We start from the raw sequence: 20,407 nt of genomic DNA on the forward strand, positions 1-20,407 counted from the left end.
CATAAATATCTATCTACTTATCATCTGGATAGATAACAGACATAAACAAAAAAGGCAAAATGTTCACTGGTGTTAATTACGCTTGTCTTTGGTATTCTTTGTTTAAAAATTTCTTAGCAAATATTTTTTAGCACATATATATATATAGAGAGAAAATAGTGATATGGAATAGTGATATATATATATATATATATATATATATATATAGAATAGTGATATAGAATAGAATAGTGATATTTATATATCACTATTTTTTAAAGGAAAATATGCATAAAAGTATGTAAAGCCTCTTGAAAGCTTAGCTATGTTTATCCAGATGTGGACTTACATACTCTGCTTCATTTTCTTTATACTTTACTGCATTTTAAAATTTTGTACACTAAGCATGCATTTCACTTCGATATTCTAAAAAAAATAAGCTATTCCAAAAAGCTTTCAGTTCAGAACATATCACAACATTCTTAAAATAAAAATGTAGCATACAATGTTACTATGCTTAACCCTTAAATGCTGGGTGGTTTCTTCTCTCACCTGTGATGAAGACCTCGTAGCTTACAACTTTCAGTGAGCATCATTGTCACCTGAATTTCAGAAGCTTGATCTATATAAAGAAAAAGACTAATTTGTATATCAACAATAAAAATAATCATAATAACTTATAAAGCTTCTAATCAATGCAACAAGAGAGAGAAAGAGAAAGATGGGTAAAGCCAAGATCCCACATCCGAGCTCTACCCAGTAAAATACTGAACCAAGAGCAAAATCCAGAACACTGAAGTCAGACACTATGAGTCTGTGTCACATTCGCTCCTTAAAAGTAGAGCTGTCGAAGCAAAACCAAGCGGAATCACTCCCTCTTCCACCCTTGCTAGTTGTGTCCATATTTCCAGACAGCTTCATGTAGTTTAAAACCTTTGTAGGCATGTAAAATGGGTAGACAAAGAGAGCCAAAAACTTGAAACACTTCGTATTTCTTTGGAAAATGGTGCTTCACACCAATGGAATAAACTCCTTGTCTAAAAACTGCTCAAAATTTAGGATCATTTAGGAATGGCAGACTGTGCCTTTATTTCTTTCTGTAATCTAAATAAATTTTAATTAAATTATGGCCAGGATGATTTGGGGACCAGTAGTGTCTTTTTCAGACTGCGAACTAGTAACAGTTGGAGTTCTGCACCGAGTTAATAACTGTTTACTTTCCTGTCAAGGGTATGAAGATCTAAGTAAAAATATTTAAGGCGTGTCATTTTATGCATAATTTTTCAAATTCTTAACTTTAATAAGCATACTCTATTAAGCAAGGGACACTTGAACTGGATAATGATTTAAGAAAACTTTGAGTTGGGGAAAAAATAATTTTATCCATTTAGTAAGAAAAAATCATTTTCCTGGAAAAAAAATCTTTTAAAATACTTACATTCCAAAAAATTACAAGAAAAAAAGATAAAAAATATTTATTTCAAAATTACAAAATATTAGCAGCTATAAAACAAGACCCTAACACCAGTAACCTCAAAATAATTAATTCTATGAAATTCAATTTTATAATATTCATTGTGTGAAATTCAGATTCCTAATTTTAATTTCTGTAAATTTATATCAGAATATCCATTAAGTCTCTGTGCAAATTTACGAAATTTTTAAGAAGCCAAACCGCAATTTCTTGCTTATGCCTAAAGGCAAAGGACAAAATCTTTTAAAAACTTACTTCTTGCAGTTTAAGAAGTACTTCTAATTGTGTGGCATGTAACAAAGCATATGGATTTGTGAAAGAATTTGGTTAGCCCTACATATCTTCAATTTAAAAAATCTTAACATTCCAAAAGAGTAAATCTCAGAGATACCCAATCATGTGGAGTTATCTAATAATTTAGAGGCAAGGACTGTGGTCAGTGGATTTCCTCTTCGTTTCTCATGCAAACCATGACCACATCTTGGCTAAGGACTCACTGTGCTTTCACTTATTTCCGGCTAGCTCAGAAGGAACATTATAATTACAGTGGTAAGGCATAGAAACAACCAAGTGCCTACAACTTCAAGTGTGTCCGGAAGGAGAAATCTTATCTTGTGAAACAGCCCCAGTATCCACATTGTGTTTTCTTATCACTATTATTTCCCTTCCCCCTGCTTCCAACCCCTAAATCAATCCAATTCTGTATAGAAAGCTCTTTTGCTAATTAAAGATTCATTCAGAATAAATTAGTAACAACCCAGTTGTAAACTGCCCACAGATTATGTATAAACCTCAGAAAAATATGAAAATTAGAGAAATATTTCCTTAAAAATGGGGGAAATGGAGGTGGCTGGCTAGCTCAGTAGGTTTAGCCTCTGCCTTCAGCTCAGGTCATGACCTCAGGGTCTTCGGATAGAGCCTCCCTGCATCAGGTTACCTGCTCAGCTGGGGGCCTGCTTCCCCCAACTCCCCACCGCCTGCCTCTGCCTGCATGTGATCTCTGTCCGTCAAATAAATAAATAAATCTTTTTTTAAAAATGGGGAAAATGTAACAAATCTCAATAGTTACCAAACTTAGGGTTCAAATTTTACATTTACAAAGAGTAATATGTAAAATATCCTTCAAAACTAGTCAGGAAATCTAATGGACCTAACGTAAATATTACCCTTTAAAAGTGCTTTGGGGGGCGCCTGGGTGGCTCAGTGGGTTAAGCTGCTGCCTTCAGCTCAGGTCATGATCTCAGGGTCCTGGGATCGAGTCCCGCATCGGGCTCTCTGCTCAGCAGGGAGCCTGCTTCCCTCTCTCTCTCTGCCTGCCTCTCCATCTACTTGTGATTTCTCTCTGTCACATAAATAAAATCTTTAAAAAAAAAAAAGTGCTTTGGGGCTAGCAGAGGTAGGTAGATAAAATACATACTGAACAGTAGAGTAAGTTAAACCACTTTTTTAGAAAACATAAAATGTGTATGTATGTCTGTGTGTGTGCATGTATTTGAAGGATCCTTAAGCAAGCAATCTTGCTAAATTAAGAGAAATCAAATTCTACATTTTTTTGTTAGGTTAGTACAGCTTTTTAGAAAAATAAATATAAATCCTTCATACTCTCTACGAATTCACTTAAGAAGACTGAGAAACATAAGTTCTTATAACTTCAAAAACTTCATAAAACTGCCACCTCCTACCTATAAAACTGAATTTAATTTTCCCCTCTATTTCTGCATCAAAATGCTAACTTTGTTTTTTTCAAAATTAACACCCTGTCATCTCAGTCTATATCAGACACTGTCAGATATTAGGTACCCTATAAATTACCACTTTTTTCTTTCTCTTAAAATGAGCAAATAGATTTAACATATAAGCTTTTATATATATGAACTATAAACTAAAAAATTCAGCATTAAATTTCTCCAAAATATTATGTGAATATAGGTATTCTGTTCATGATAACATAAACTTAGTGCTACTCTTTAGCAAACAATCAGACAATATCTATCAAAATTTTAAATGTAAAACTTCTTATGGCAGCAATGCCAACTACAGCTGTACCTACAAAACTAAGCCAAGAAGTAGACACACACACATGGATATTTTCTGCAGCATTATAGCAAGGGGAGTGTGAGGAAAGTGACTAAGGCTATTCACATAAAGTACTTTGAGTCTGGGGGTCAATTTTTTATTCATTATAGACTGCAGAACTGGGAGTGGGAAGGAGGAAAGGAGGGAAAACTAGTAACAATGTTTTTTTAAGAGGAAAACCCCAAAATTTTTACCTAGGAAAAACACAGTATTAGATATAGCAACAATGAAGTCAAATGGATGCAGTTTAACTACAAACCTGGGTAATACCTAGTGTTTTAATATCTTAAACTATTAAATCTCTATTTTCTATACCTTATGAGAACAAACACATATTTCCTCAGAAGTTAGTTTCATATGAGCTAAATTAACATGGACTGACTGAAAGGTCTGGCACAGACTAAGAATTTGAGACAGAATTTCACTGGCATGATCCACCTTAGGAAAGCATTCTGAAAATAGTATGGAAAAAAAAATCCTACCTTTAACTGTTTTTACAAATGCTTGCTTTTCTTTATTTGGGTCTTTTTCATCTACTAAAATCCCATGGAAAATACGCCCAAAAGTACCTAAAAGAAAAACAGTAATTAAGGAGATCACTAATCATCCCCTGAAGTGGGCTCCCTGCTCAGCAGTGAGTCTACTTGTCTCCTTCCCTCTGCTCCTCCCTCCTGCTCATGCTTTGCCCTCTCTCTTCTGCTCTCTCTCAGATAAATAAAAGTCCTTAAAAAAATAATATATTTTTAAAAGCAAAGAAATTTTTTAACAGCTTTTAGAAATGCCATATTTAAAATAAGTACATGAGAATTCTTTCTGAATTATCCTAAGTAAACTAATGATATAGCCTGGAATACTAGAACTCCATAATGAGGCATTTATGAATTTCTAGGCTTAGCTCTGGAATAATAACAAAGGAGAAAAATGGACTCCCCGCATACACTCAAAAACAGACCTAAAATACTTGCTTCTTCTCATTACTATTTGTCACTGGGGGCAGTTCAAGCCCCTCTCTTAGCTGTGATTGACCTATAAGCACCTCAACCAAGAGATGAATTCAGAATGACTCATATGTATTTAAAACATTCCAAGCTAGGGGCGCCTGGGTGGCTCAGTGGGTTAAGCCGCTGCCTTCGGCTCAGGTCATGATCTCAGGGTCCTGGGATCGAGTCCCGCATCGGGCTCTCTGCTCAGCAGGGAGCCTGCTTCCTCCTCTCTCTCTCTGCCTACTTGTAATCTCTCTCTGTCAAATAAATAAATAAAATCTTTTAAATAAATAAATAAATAAATAAATAAATAAAACATTCCAAGCTAGACTGTGGAAAGGGGGAAGAAAAACATAATTCTCTTTTGAACAACTTGAGGGGCTCAATGAAGTACTACTTTATTATTAATTTCTATACTCCTCCATCAGCATTTCCCCAATTAATATCCTATAACTCAAGAAAGAAAATAAGGACCAACAAGCAGGGAAAGCATGGGTAATAACATCTATAAAATATCTATTTTGTGTCAGTTCACTTAATGTACATCATTTTATTTGATCTCCACAGCTAGTTCAAGAACAGACAATGTAGTCCCAATTTACAGAAGAGGCAATTGGACGTGGAAGACAGTAAATGACTTCTCCAAGGTCACACAGGTGATGTGAGACTGGGATTAGAAGTTGGGTGTATCTCCAAAGCCCATGCTTGCTCTGTCTGCTGGAGTCCCTATACTATCTGTCACAGCAAACTGGCTTGCTAGGTGAGGATATCATCTTTAAACAAAAACGAAAATATATTTAAAGGTAACAAATGCTAATATAAAATATATGCTTTAGTATATTTGAAAATTAATAATTACACCAAAGCTGTATCAAGGCAAATTAAAGACCTAAAGAAAGAGAAAATAAAAATCAGTTTTATAAAGGAAATAAATTGTGCACTTCTATCTATCCTTAGACACAAAGAGATGAAATTTTTAAAATTTGAATTAAAAAAAATTTTTTTATAGTGCTAAAATACTAAATCTCCTTTGAGAAACTGGTTTTGAGATAATAAATACCTTCTTGGAGTACATCTTTTAAAGTTATCCTCTCCCTGGATATTGCTATATCCTTCACCTTAGCTTTGGCCTCCAAAAGAGTGACACTTCTCAGGTCGTTCTTCTCTATCCGCAAGGTAGGATAACCTGAGGAGCCAACAAAGCCAAACCAAGAAATATAAATACCCTTATTATGCCATTAGGGCCAACTAATTCAGTCAAAACCTCAGGACTCAAGTCACAGGAATACATAAATGGAAGAATCATACAAGGAAAAAGGCACACACATGAACAGGGAAAATTACTTGTAAAAGATACACTAAATTTGAAAGAAAACACTTTTCATCTACCCTAAAATCTTAAAATGAGTAATTAAAATAGGAAACACTAAAATGAGTATTCCCATTACCACCACTTCAATTGCCTTTCAGCCAAATGAAACAAGCTTTAACTCACAGTGTTTAATTTAATCCCTTCTATGGACTGGTTTTTTCCCACAAATTTTCTAATGCAGTCTCCTAACAAAAAAACTTTCCAAATGAAGAGATGTCATAAAACTACCTTTTCTAACAAAACATCTAATCAATGTCATTTTATACAGCCTAGTCCTATCACTGTGAGATACATGTTATTCAGTTCCCATATTTACCATTCTTATGATGGCAGCAAAAACAAAATTTAGCCATAACTTAAACTTTCATTCCAAGAAAAAAATGTTAGAATAAAAGAAGGATTCAGTGTCAGCAAGTAAAAATTAGAATGGTATCTCTAAGATTTATGCACTTTGATAAACACATGGAAGAAAACTCCCTGAGACAGTTAGCAGATCTGGATGGCAGTCACCAAAGGCTGCTGTAAGATCTAGATGATAGGCTTGGGAGCTTTGTGACCAACGGATTAGGCTGACATCTGATCCCACTCATCAGCAGTCCAAACAGGATATATGCAGGTGTGTGTCTATGTTTGTATATGCTTAATCCTATCTGGACTTCTTGGGAATTTCTTGGATCTGTTGTGTTTCATTATTTTAGAAAATTCTTGGCCATTATGTCTTCAAATATTTTTTACTCCTCTCTGTCTTCTTTTATTTATACTCAAATGAATTCCCATTGTTTTAAAAAGTGTTTGTTTTTGCCATACATAATAAACCATCTATTTCCTTAAGATAATGTCCATAAAAATAAATACATTTCTTATCGATAGTAACTAAAAATATTTTTAATACATAATTTCAATGAACTTTTAAAAAGTATTTTCCTTTTGACATATAATAATCGAATCTCTACTTCTTCAAGGTTACAATCACAATAAAAAATTGATAATGAGCAAAGCTTGTCATCTAAACATTAAAAGCTATGATGTGTTTCTTCTGAATAGTCTGAACTACTTTCATAATTGTCATCATATCTTCTGAAGGACATATAATCCTTTCTTTTATTGGTAGTGATGATAACTACTGTCATTTCCTTTAAATTTCACTTAATCTTGAGAATTCCCTCTTCCCCCTTTTCTTTCTCTTGCCATTCTTGTTAAAGAAACAAGTTCAGGGGGTGCCTGGGTGGCTGAGTGGGTTAAAGCCGCTGCCTTCGGCTCATGTCATGATCCCAGGCTCCTGGGATCGAACCCAGCATCGGGCTCTCTGCTCCACGGGGAGCCTGCTTCCTCCTCTCTCTCTCTCTCTGCCTGCCTCTCTGCCTACTTGTGATCTCCGTCTGTCAAATAAATAAATAAAATCTTTAAAAATAAATAAATAAATAAACTTAAAAAAAAGAGGAACCAGTTCAGTTATCCTAGAGAATGTCCAGCATCTGCTATTTCCAGTATCATTTAACTTGTTCCTCTATCCCTATATTTCTTGTAAACCTCCAGTCAGTTCCGCAGCTGTAATTAGATCCAGGTTAACTCTTGGGGTAGGGAGAGGAGACAAAAATACAGCATGGGTGGTGTATCACATGTGGGAGTACAAAATATCTAGCTGTCCTACAGTTAGTGATGTAAAGTTTCATTAATGGAGTCAGGCTGTGACAGTCTGATCCCTCAAATGATCCCATTTCCCTTTGTTGACAACATTTTATGCACTGATGATCTTTTCCTGAATCAAGTATTTTAATTGAGGTTGCAAATATGATTTTCTAATTCCATCACTCCTTTCACATTTATTAGGCAGGATTCTTCTGTAAAGAAGCATTTTCTCTCACCAACCAACACTACCTGGTTACTCTGGAACTGCTGAAATATGAAATACATTTCATACAGCCAGTGATCAGAATGAGGCATTATTGGTACCTCACAAGTACCTAATGCCTAATGAGGCATTATTGGTACCATCATGAGAGAGTTACCTCTTGTGATGATCAACTTTTTCAAACATATTAGAACTCATAAATTTTTACATATTCAATGCCTCAGTTCACTAAAGTCATTCTTTTTGAAGCTCAATGCCCCATCTCAACCTGTCCATCCTGACAGTCCTGAAATCAGCCACTTCCCTAAAGAATTCTACTTCTTTTGAATGGGAAATAGTAGTGAAAGACTGCAGCAAGAATGTAAGAACCTAATTAATCAACAGCACTACTGAATTGAACCCTGATTTTGGTCCACTGTTTATGCTGATGATTATGTTGGTTTTTTATTTGTGTGGAGACTGATTTTTCATTATGTTTAAATTATATTCTAAGAATGATTATTTTCCCCAACATCAACATGTTACGGTATAAAAACTTTCATCAAAATCCTATTTGAAGAAAAAGGAAATCAGATTCCATGTTCTCGATTCTAATGGCAGCTATTATGATTAAAAACCTATTATGATTAAAAAACAATGTGCCTGGCTGACTCGGCTCAGCTGGTTAAGCACTGGACTTTTGGTTTCAGCTCAGGTCATGATCTCGGGGTCCTGGGATAGGCTCTGCACTCAGCACAGAGTGACAGAGTCTGTTTGTCCCTCTCCTGCACCCTCTGCCCCTCCATTCCCACCAAGTGTTCTCTCTCTTGAAAATAAATAAAATCTTTAAAAAAAAAAAGGTAAAATCTACAGCCCTTAAGATTATCAAACAATTCATTAAAATCTAAGACTCTGTTTCCATACAGCTCACTAGCTTATTCTAACTAACTACCTGAAAATATTCCCTTTGAATTTCTACAGAAGTAATTCTGTATCCTTTTTGATGTAATTAATCTATGGAAATCTCCCCCAAAATTAATTCTAGCAATTAAACTGAAATTTTTTAAAAATAATTTTTACCACTCCAATTTTAGAATGTTTCACTCAATGCTCTAGAAAGCAAAAGTTGAAGGTCCAACCCAATTCTGTACATGTTAGATACTATGTACATAGGATGGTACACAAATAACAAAGCACACAGGTACCACTGGCAGAGAGACCACAGAAAACTTCAGTAAATCATCTTTACAATTAAATTAACTCTTACTGGTGATAGGAGTTGCATTGTTGGGTGTGTCGGCTCTCAGATACTGAGTCGTCTGGGTAGATGGCTGAGACAGCCCTTGGGAACTACTGCTGGCACTGATACTGCAAACAATTTTTAAAAGAGAAATAACTGGTAAGTCATCTTCAATGATAAATTTCCTTTTTCTATATATACAAAAAAGCATGCAGCCTTTATAACCAGCTCAAAATCCTGATGGCAATCTCAATAATGTATGGATGTCCATCACAAACATTCCATGTTGAAATTTTAGTCTCAAAATGAAAAGCTATTTCTCTTTTCTGTCTCCACAGTCTCAAGCAGGTTCATCTTATCAGTCATTCAGAAATGCATGTATGAGTCCTCAGACACCAGAGACAGCAGTCCTGAACCTCACAGAAAGACATGTTAGGGACCTATGGGTCATCTCTCAGGAAAAGAGCCCATGCTGTTCAGTTAGATTTCTTTTTTTTTTTTAAAGAGTGGAATGAAAGGCCTCTTTCACTAATGGTCCAAAATCAAATGGACTATATCAAATAAGGAATATCAAAGCAAATCAAATATACCAACATGCTCAAGGCTTGGGAAGGGTATCGTATCATTTACTGAATCACATACATTTCCCTTTTCCCTCAATCCTACCTTTTTAGAATTTATGGAACTTACCAAAATTTCCTAGTACCTGAGGCATTCCATTACACCATATTATTCTTAAATAATATGGGAGATCCAGAAGATCATAGGCTCAAGTAAATGCTAACTCTGTACTCAAGATCACTACAAATTAATACCTCTTAAGCATTTATTTCTGCCTTTTCAGTAGGTAACCACAGAACACCTGTTTTTGGAGTTCTAAGTACTACTCAAAGATCAGACTGAAAATCAATGTTGTTAAAAGTCCAGAGGAAGGAAGATAAACATCACCAACCCCAAAAAGGGAAGATAAAGGACCTCAATTTACTTACCCATAAAATGGAATTAAGAAAACCTACCTCCCAGGATTTTTGTGAGGCTCCAGTTGTATAATGTATGTGAAACTACTACTTAAATAATACCAGCAACCAACATACCCTGATAGCTAAATAAAGGGCCAGCCTCAAAATTATTTACTGGTTGTTTCTCTCCAGTAACTGAACAGTAGGTGGCACTCTTGTACCACCTCAGAATTCTTGAAAAGCCTACAAAGATGCTAAGTACATTATTAGCCGCAAAGCTAATTAAGGAGAACTGCCAGAATTCAGAGATGCTTTGGCTCCAGAGTCCATGGTCTTAACCACTAGGTTAAACTCTGAAAACAAGAAATAATTTAAGTTGCTTTTATTCAATGTCTGGAAACCTTTGCCTGAAAATAGAAAGAAGCGGAACACCCAAAGCATGAGTGGTAACTGATTATTTTAGCAGACTAACATATACGCTCTATATAATCTGACAGTTTCTGCACAACTCTATCCAATGTGTGTTCAAAGCCCTAGTATACATGTCACCATTCAAGGAAAGTGTGTGGATCAAGACTCTTAAATGCCAAGCTCCTCAATGACTCCTTTAACTCTACTCAAAGTCTTATCTAAATGTTCCTGTTACTTTATTCCTACTCAGAATCTTCTAAACACCATTATTTCTTCCTCTGTAAACTGTAATTCTAACTTCAACATCACCATATACACAAAATCTGAAACATATCACCCATGTATTTCTCTTCTCATTCTTACCTCCTTCCTCTTCCTTTTCTACTCAGATAAAGCAAGTACAACAGAGGGGACAGAGAACCTTAGGGGCAGATATCAAACTCAGCCAGTTCCCTGTCCCCTTGTGTGTTTTTGTTTATGCCACAAATATGCCTATCCACTGTGTGTATGACAACATGTAGGCCTGCAGATTCAGCAATGAGTAAGACATACTGCTCCCTAATTGGACAAAGCTTACAGTCTAGTGGGAGAGACAAGTACACAAAAAATTATTATAGGAGAAAAAAGTACAGTAACTGCTACCAAAGAGAAAGAGAGGGAAGGAGGGAGAGGAGAGGCATAGGGCAGGAGAGAGAGAGAAACGGAGAAGGGAGAAATGGGCAGTTGGGAGGCTTAGAAAAGACTTCATGAAAGAAAAGGCAATGGGGAGGTGAGAGTTGAAGAAGGAACAGGTTTGGACTGGTGGAAAATGCAGGGACCCCTGTGGGCAAAAGGATAGCAAGAACTAAACTCCCAACGGGCAAAACATAGGGCCAAAGTGCGGAACACATAATCATGTGACTGCAGCATAAGTAGGGGTACAGTAATAAAGCAAGAAAAATTCAACGAATATGGGAGATACCTCTCCACAAAAAGGAGAAAGCCAAGTCACGAAGCTGGAAATCTTTCAATCATCAAATGGGAATCACTGAGGAGGAAAGTGAGAATTACGTACTGGGAAAATAAACCTGTCACTCCATCTTTACATGTCACCCTATCTTGGCTATCAAGTTCTCCCTGTCATCTCTGATCCACCTAGGCTGGGACAAGCACCTTTTCTATTCTCACAGTATACTACACAAATCATTATCATCAAATTTATAAACTTTTATAATTACAGGTTAATGTCAAAGATGAATATTCGAAGCTATAAAGTATATCACCAATTTTTTAATATTCCCAGCACTGGGCAATCCAACCCAGCATATCTCCAAAGCTACACATCAGAACTATCCAGGAAGCTTTAAGAAAAATAGTGATGCCCATACACCACCCCAGACCAATTACATCAGAATCTCTAGAAGGTGGGACCCATGTTTTAAAAGCTTACCCACGACAATAATGTGCAACCATGTTGAGAACCAATGGTTTAAATCACAGTGGGTTCTCAATAAATGTTTTTGGATGGATGGATGGGCAGAAGATGGATGGATAATGATGGAGGGATGAACTAGGAGGAAGAAACAGGGCTATTTTAAAAAGGTACAAGGAATCTGGAATAGAGTCATGTTAAAGGGGGACAGGAACAAAAGTGTGATCCTCACTTCTTAGTAATTTCTGTCTTCAAAAAATGTTTTAAATAGACTCAGAAAAACACAAGGACAATAATCACAAGGACAACAGTTTTTCTTTTGGCAAGACCTGATCATCCTCCCTCCTTTCCCTGTGAACCGCAATGCATGGGTGTGTGCGGGCTCTCATGTAAATGCAGATAAACACTTTAATTTTTTTCCTTTCCCAAAATAGGTTTAATACCTGTCATCCAGTTCAATTCTTTTCATACTGTGAAGGTGCAAAACAGCTAATATTATTGCTACAAGAAATATCACTGCACAGCAAACGCCCACGCTGATATAAAACACACGTGTAGAAGTGGTTGGAGCTGCATGCACAGGATCATCTAAAATAAAAATGAAAGGCATATTAAGCTTTTTAAACCAATATTATCAATTGCTTTATGATCCAATATAAACAATGAGTATCCTGTTCTTTGTAAAAAAAAAAAAAAAAATTTTCATTTCATTTGCCCCTCTTTGGTAAGATCAGTCACCAGTGGTATGTTGGTATAAGTCCTTACAATTTTTAAAATTCCCTAAATGTTGTTTAAGTTTTTAAAACGGGTTTTAAACAAAAATTTCCATTGATGAGTACAAAAGTCCCAGTTTTACATGTATGTATGGCTGTGCTGTCCAACAGAACTCTCTGCAGTGAAGGAAATGTTCTATAGTATGCTGTCCAATACAGTAGCCACTGGTCACCTGTGATGTCTAGAGTGGAAAGATCAGATATCTTTTTGCCAACCACAGACTCACAGAAGGAATATACAACAGAGTGACCCACACATTTAAAAAAAAAAAAAAAAACTTTTAGTCTTTTTCTCTTGTAAGAGTAACAGATTGTTTTGCTTATTTATTTTCAAAGGTAAGGGCAGGATATCAAGACCCCACTAATAATATAGTGTTCAATTCTGTATTATTCAAAACACAGGGGGAGAGAGAAAGCAAACCTTGGCAATGGGGGAAATAACTCAAAGACAAAGAGACAGACACACACACACTCACACACACACAAACTAGGAGAAGATGCACAGAGATATACATGTGATCTCAGGAGAAGAAAGAGAAATAGAAGCAGAACTGGTGTAACCAAGGAGAAGACACAGAAAGCACAGGAGAAGACAGAGAAATAGAAGCAGAACTGGTGTAACCAAGGCATCAAGTAAGTTTTAATAATGAGTACTCACATAATTCTATTGAATAAAACCTGAGGAATCTGGGTTTTATCCTACGTAAGACAGGAAATCATTATTAAGCAAAGGAATGATACACATGATGAGACTTGAAAAAAAAAAAAAAAAAAAACCAAGCTGACTGCACACTGTGTACAGAATGCTTTGAGAAATGAGCCAGGACAGGGGCAGGGAACAAGTTAGAAAGTTACTACAGTAGTCCAAAAAAGAGACAGCAGTGGTGTGGGCAAGAGTGTTACTGAAGGTAAATTAATGGACTGGAAGCACTGTCAACAGACTTTGCTAACTTTGGCTTAAAGAATTAGGTGGATAAGGGTACCTTTACACAGATCGGGGAAAAAAGGCAGGTTGGGGGAAGAAAGTGAGATGATTAAGAGTTTTGTTGTATCTACGAGTACCCAGTACACATCCACATGGTTGGCAGAAATACAAATGTAGAGTTCTGGGGATAGCTAAGGACAAAAAAGAACAGCTAAAGCTTTCAAAAACTTTTAAAATTGCTTTCTAAAATTTAAACTGAATCAACAAACAATAAACCAGAACAAATTAAAGCAAAGAGATCAAATAGCTTCTAGGGCAGCTAGACTTTACACAGCCTGAATGAAGGCCTGACTTTCCTCAAGGATAACACGGGCTGTTCAATGTTGAGAGGGACAGAAAAGGGAGGTCCCAAAGGTCGGGGCTGGCAGTATCAACCCAAGCACACACCAGGGCAGAGAAGAGGACACTGCTTTGCTGGGAAGATCCCCCTATTTGTATCCTGCTTGTTTACCTCCAACTTCCAGGCCTGTGTATGCACTGCTCCTACTCCTTCACTTGGACACCTCACCTGCCACTGCTTGGTCACCCTTCCAGTCTCAGATGAGATACACTTTTCTTCAGGAAACTGTCCCTCGCTCCCTCAGAGATTATATGGCCCTCTGCAGGGTTCCCAAAGCACCTTGCACTTGCCTTATCTTAGCTTGCCATACTACGTTATTATCACTGCATTAGTGCCTTGTCCATATCATCCACTACAGTACAAGCCCTTAAAGGCAGGGTCTGCTTGGCTCAGTTTAACCCTCTGCTTTAATCTTACCATCTGACACATCTCAGACTCTCAACAGATGTTGAATGGATAGACAGAAAGGGAGGGAAGGAGAGAGGTACTGAGGAAACGACAGCCGGAGACCAAGAATATGCAGTATTCTAGTCTCTTTGTGTGAAATAACAACCTACTAGCATAAAAGAAATGGGTAAAATTACCAGAATTTTCAAAGTAAATTTGGGGAGCAGTGATTTTTTTAAAAAATAGTTTTCTTTCTTCTCAGAGATAAATCCAAATGAAATATTCTAAAAAAGTTGACAATATATAAAATTAGCTGAGGGTTAACCGGTCCAAGTCACAAGTCAGATTTTCTTAACTTCTCCTACTGAAATGAGAATCTGACACGTTTTTATGTTCATACTTTAATTATAACCATTCAAAATGACATAATATAAAGTCTTGCTTTAGATCACTTGTTATAAAATATGTATGAATTTTGCTTCACAAAAATGTCAATATTCTAATCATTTCCCCTGACTATACACCAATCTACAAAACATCAGTGAATAGCAACGCCTCACGTATCTTTGACAAACTGGACACTACAAGGCCTCGGAGCCCCATATAATTCCATGCATTTGCAATCAGCCATTTTTCTTCCCTCTGATGGAGAAAGGTAACACAGTAACACTTACAAATAGTTCTGCTAGAGTTTTTGTCCAAGGCTGAAGTTTTTACTTCTTCAAGTTCTGAATTTTAAAAAAAGATAAAAGATGCTTTAGAAATTCTTCCTTTCCATGAAAACTCTTAAATACTTTAATTACATTTTCTGAGTTTTTCTCTAACGTAGTTTTGTGTTCTATTAGAATACTGCCTGAAGTAAGTCATAAGGTACTTGTTACAAGATAATGAATGCTACATTAACTATTCTGATAATCATCACTATAATCACCAATCTCTAGTTTATGGGTGTTGCTTATAGATGCTCAGTGAAAAAGGGTTTCTGTGGTCAAGAAGTTTGGGGGAAAACATATTTTCATCTCTATGGAGGTGCATAATTCACCCTAGCAGAGTATAAAGACTCTAAGGAGTTCTTAAGTTATGAAACTTACCTGATCAAGCAGTCCCCACTCTCACACAAAAAAGGAACATTTTTGGGGTGTCTGGGTGGCTCAGTTAAGCAACTGCCTTTGGCTCAGGTCATGATCCTGGAATCCCAGGATCGAGTCCTGAATCAGGCTCCCTCTAACCCTCCCCCCACTCATGTACTCTCTTGCTCTCATTCTCTCCCAAATAAATAAAATCTTAAAAAAAAAAGGGGGGGGGACATTTTCTTGCCAGTAACACTCATTAACATTGATAAAAGTACAGACATATTTTCTGTTGTAACTTTCTAAACATAATAGGACAGAAAATCATTAGGATCACATTCTCAAGTAAGAGCCATAAATTGGATGACTGGGGTGGCCAGAAGTATGACAACCAAATGAAAAGGGGGCACTATATTAAACTTAAGTCTAAAACAGCAGAAAATTACACCAACTGTATTTTAATGTTAATTTCCAGGTACACATAAAGAAAATGGAGAAAGTATGGGATCATTCTGAATGTCAGCTGATTCTTAACCTCAGTGGCTACCAAGAAGTGGGCTCCATCAATCACATCACCTTTGCCATCATCCTGCCTTAGGCATTAGGCGAAGCACCACAGTACAGTTATATCCCCTCCCTAGGGATCAGGAACCAGGTCTTCTATAGTCCTCACTGACTGGCTGTGCAAACTTAGGCCCAGTCTCCTCGTATCAACTATATAATGACTAGACTGAACCAGAGAGACTCTAAAGTCCACTTTGGCTTTAAAGTCACATGAAAGTAGGTACATAACTGAATATATTAGAACTGAAAAATGTATCAAAACACTGAAGCTAGAGGCGCCTGGGTGGCTCAGTCAGTTAAGCCTTTGGCTCAGGTCATGATGCCAGGGTCCTAGCATCGAGCCCCACTTCGGGCTCCCTGCTCAGTGGGGAACCTGCTTCTCCTTCTCCTTCAGCCTACTGCTCCCCGTTTGTGCGTGCGCTCTCTCTGTCAAATAAATAAATAAATAAAATTGTAAAAAAAACAAACAGTGAAGCTAAAAGGTGCTTGCTCAGTTCCCATTTAAAAAAATGTCCATTCTAATGCAGTAGAGCTTTTTTATTGGCATGTATCTGGATAGCACCCACTGTAACTCACTTGTTGGCCTTAAGTACTTCGATAATACTCAGCACTAACTTCAATTAGGAAATGTATTAAGAGAGAGGTTAACAATGGAGCTAAGAGCTCAAGTTTGCATCCAGCTGCACCACTTAGCTGTCTGACCTTGGCAAGTGGCTCAGATGCTCTGAGCCTCAGTTGACTCCTAAGAAAATGAAGGTAATGAGAGAACTACTGCCTAGGGTCATTGTAAGGATTAACTAGGCTCAAAAGAAGTAAAGTGCCCATCAGATAGTAGGCCGTCAATAAGTTTAGAGAGCTTTATTTTCCCTATCTTAGATAGTAACCTCAGTGACCGTGCAAACTCTGTGCAACTTAAAGTGAGTGGGCTGGACTAGATGACCTTTAAGGAGAAACTCTAAAATTCTTTCCCCCACAGCCTATGTGCTGGGAATTCTCATAGCCACTATAATTTCTTGAGTAACCGATTATTCAAAACCAAAGCTACTAACATCTATTAAGTACCCACACATGGTATTCTAAGATTTAGGTTTGATTCAATTAATCTAAAACAAAATAAGAAAGCACAACTTCTGAAATAGGTTATTATACCCAGTTTACAAATGCAAAAACTAAGACTTAAGTTAAGTGACTTCCGCCCCCCCGCCACCCCACCCCCCCACCCCCGTCTCAGGCCCAGTCCATCTGGCCCCAGGGAATGCTTCTGCACAAGAGCACCTCTATAAGGAAAACACAGTGAACACTCAGTTATTCAGGGGCCCCCTACCACAATTATGTGACCAGCTACTTGAGTACAATTTCACATCCCTAATGGAAAATTAGCAATTCTGGTAAAAGATTTTGAGAATGAGGAGCCCAAAGGAGATTCCTGGCAACAAGCTACCTGGCGATTATCTCAGTATTTCCTGCTAGTGCTCTTTGTTTTCTCACTTGGCAACTAACATCAAGATTTAGTCACAAATCTGTAGAAAGATGACAAAACGTATTTTTTACCTCATCACATCTATATAAAACACACACTGGTAAATAAATGCCTTACTTTTGTAGCACATTTTCCTTCGTTTGAAGTTTAAGACTGTAAAGTTTTTTGAAGAATTTACTGTCAAGTTGAGCTGCATTAGTATCATAACCTCAGAATCTACTTTGCCAGTACAGGAAAGTTCGACTCGAAACACTGTTTAAAAAACAAAAAAGAAAAGGTATTTTACTTTTCTAAAAATCAACATTAATACCTACTAAGTATTTCAGAACTCTCTATTTTTGTTGCATAAAACTAAAAATAGTTCATTTACATAATACTAAACAGAAATTTTCAGAGAACTTACTTTCAGACTATACAGCTTTAGACATTATTTCTTCATTTATTATAGATATACAAGTTATCATTAAAGAAGCCAAGACATAAAGGAAGAGATTATTTTCAACTTTTGCTCATGATTTTTAATAGATTACTTTGTCTCATAAGTCCTATTATAATATAGCAAAGCTACAGAGTAGGGCAAACCCTGCTACCTTACCAGTTACATCAGCAACAGAAACAACAATTACTTTAAAAAAAAAAAGGAGAGACAATTTAAGATCAAAATGCAATTATGTATTGCTCTTAATTAAGAGATTAAATATAAACCTGTAAACTGATAAACCTGATAAATTAATCAACTATGAAGTAAAAAAAACCCAAAAAACAAAAACCTCTTTAAACAGAAACTGGATTTAATAATCTACATAGAAATTGACCAGTAAATATGAGCAAGCCTCCCTATACTTCCCTAAAGCTTAGTGTATGTCACTAATAACAGATGACAGCTTATACTTTTAAGTTTGAAGAATTTCAGTTGGCTTTCCTTAAAATCTCACATCTTCAGGAGCCTTTCTCAAAAGTAGTTAAACTGGGGTATATGTGACACTTAAATTGTTTCGTCAGACATGTATTATATGACCATCCTGTGCAGAGGCAGTACTGGGCACCAAGGGCAGATGGCTGAAAAAGACAGCTCCTGCCCTCAGGGTAGCCAACCACAGCAAGGAGAGACAAGCACAAAGAATTACAAGATAATGGGATCAGTTCAAAATCAGTCAAATTACAAGATCCTACAGGGTAGGAAGAACAGAAGAGTTAAGAACTGGAGGGAGAGAAGGAAGCAAGAAAAGGACAGCACAGATTTTGAGTCTTGAAGAATATTTAGTATGAATGAGAGTTTAATAAGCAGAAAAGAGGAACGGGTGGTTCCAAATACACAGACCGGCACATGCAAAGGCAAGGATGTCAAAACTGCATGTAGTACGGTGTCCCTGGAATGCTGGGGCAAATGCAACAACAGGGCCAGAGGATAAACATACAGCACAATGGCCGGACAGAGAGTCTGCAATGTACTCAGTTGATAGGGGGCCCTCATGGGCCTGATGTCATTAGGTCAGACATGAGTGTTCAGTGATGATCCATGCCATGTGTGGCAATCAGTCAAAGAGGAACAAGACCAGACACAGAACCATGTGGAGGCCAAGGCCAGCAATGCAGAAAAGGAGACAAGGAAGAAGTGAGCACAGACAGCTCTGGAAGGGATGGAAAAGACAAAATGGTTTAAAACACACTGCAAATAATCAGGATTTTCAAAAATTACTTTCCAAAGTATTTACACATCTTAAACCTACCAAGTAAGATGCACTACACATCAATTATTAAACTGTTATTTTTGGGATATGGGGGGGACGCAATTGAAGACAGTATGTTAACTCTTACAGACTCACCTGATAAAGTACGTGGAACTTCCCCCTGAGCAGAAATGTTGACCTGGGGCATGTCCATAGCCACAAAATTGTCTACTTGGAATCCCAGCTTATATTCAACCTGTAAAATGTGGAAATAAACAAACTGAATCTGTGATAATAGAAAGGACACTAACAGTTTGACTTCACTTATTAGCTCATGAACTAGTATATGCATGAGTCTTTCATATGTACAAATAATCTAGCTATAATAAAATTCAAATTGTCAGGAGCAGTCCTAGAAATTTTCAACTGGATCAAAACTCAACCCAGTAAGTCACCCTCTATTTCACGTCCAGAACAGTACTATCACTCTCTTTTAGAATCTGCATTCTAGGTAGGATTCAGAAATCTTGCTGACGACTACACAGCCACTGACAGAGCGGCCCTGGAGAGATAGATATGAAGAGCCAAGTTGCTGAGATGTGTCTTTTACAGACCACTGACAAGTGACCAACACAGTCTCTGATTGATAAATGCCAGGCTCTGAGGGCTTCCACGTGGCTGGCAGAGGAAGCTCTACTCTGCAGATCTACCCACTCCACAGATTACAAAACAGAAATTTCTCATAGAATATCTCTAGTCTAGCTCTCACCATAAAGAAAGTTTATGTTTGGATACCCATCTAATTTCTGCATCTATTTCTCAAGTAATTCAGAATCCGGAAAGGAAAAGAAATAATTACAAAGATATAACTGGAACACCAGTATTAACTATCAATACCTGGCCTACGTAGTGGCTAGGTGGCTCAGTCGGTTAAGTGTCTGCCTTCAGCTAAGGTCATGATCCCAGGGTCCTAGGATTGGGTCCCACATCGGGCTCCTTGTTCAGAAGAGAGTCTGTTTCTCCCTTTCATTCTGCCCGCAGCTACCTCTATTTGTGCTCGCTCTCTCTCACTAACTCTCTGTGTCAAATTAATAAATAAAATCTTAAAAAAATAATAACTTAATCAGCATCAACAAATACTGTCCTATTGCTAGACTGATGGTCATGGAAGAAACAGCTCAGACTGTAAAACAATAGCTGAAATCCGGAACAGCTGCCACCTTCACGGCCTTCAATGAGGACTTTTATTTCACACTATTCTTTGTACAACCTGCTGGGGTCTCGATAAGAACAGTACCCCTCTCCCACTCAGTGGTCACAAGGCTGGTTTTGGTGAAGAGCTAGAATTGGCAGAAGCCAAGGAGCAATGAGTGGGTTGGGAAAAGAGTGGTAGGAAGGAGGT

General features: G+C 37.2%; 1 protein-coding gene across 1 annotated transcript in view; it reads right to left on the reverse strand.

The window, feature by feature from the left end:
* The window catches only part of RYK (receptor like tyrosine kinase), an 86,623-nt gene that overhangs the window by 26,027 nt on the left and 40,189 nt on the right, over positions 1 to 20,407 (reverse strand). The window contains exons 3-10 of the mRNA XM_059390948.1: positions 19,162 to 19,261; positions 17,453 to 17,587; positions 14,896 to 14,949; positions 12,180 to 12,324; positions 8,983 to 9,083; positions 5,573 to 5,698; positions 4,012 to 4,098; positions 532 to 601 (exon numbers count right to left, since the gene is read on the reverse strand). Coding sequence (XP_059246931.1) covers positions 532 to 601; positions 4,012 to 4,098; positions 5,573 to 5,698; positions 8,983 to 9,083; positions 12,180 to 12,324; positions 14,896 to 14,949; positions 17,453 to 17,587; positions 19,162 to 19,261 — 818 coding nt within the window. The remainder of the gene's footprint in view (positions 1 to 531; positions 602 to 4,011; positions 4,099 to 5,572; positions 5,699 to 8,982; positions 9,084 to 12,179; positions 12,325 to 14,895; positions 14,950 to 17,452; positions 17,588 to 19,161; positions 19,262 to 20,407) is intronic.

This window comes from Mustela nigripes, chromosome 2, assembly GCF_022355385.1.
Source record: "Mustela nigripes isolate SB6536 chromosome 2, MUSNIG.SB6536, whole genome shotgun sequence".
Lineage (NCBI taxonomy): Eukaryota > Metazoa > Chordata > Mammalia > Carnivora > Mustelidae > Mustela > Mustela nigripes.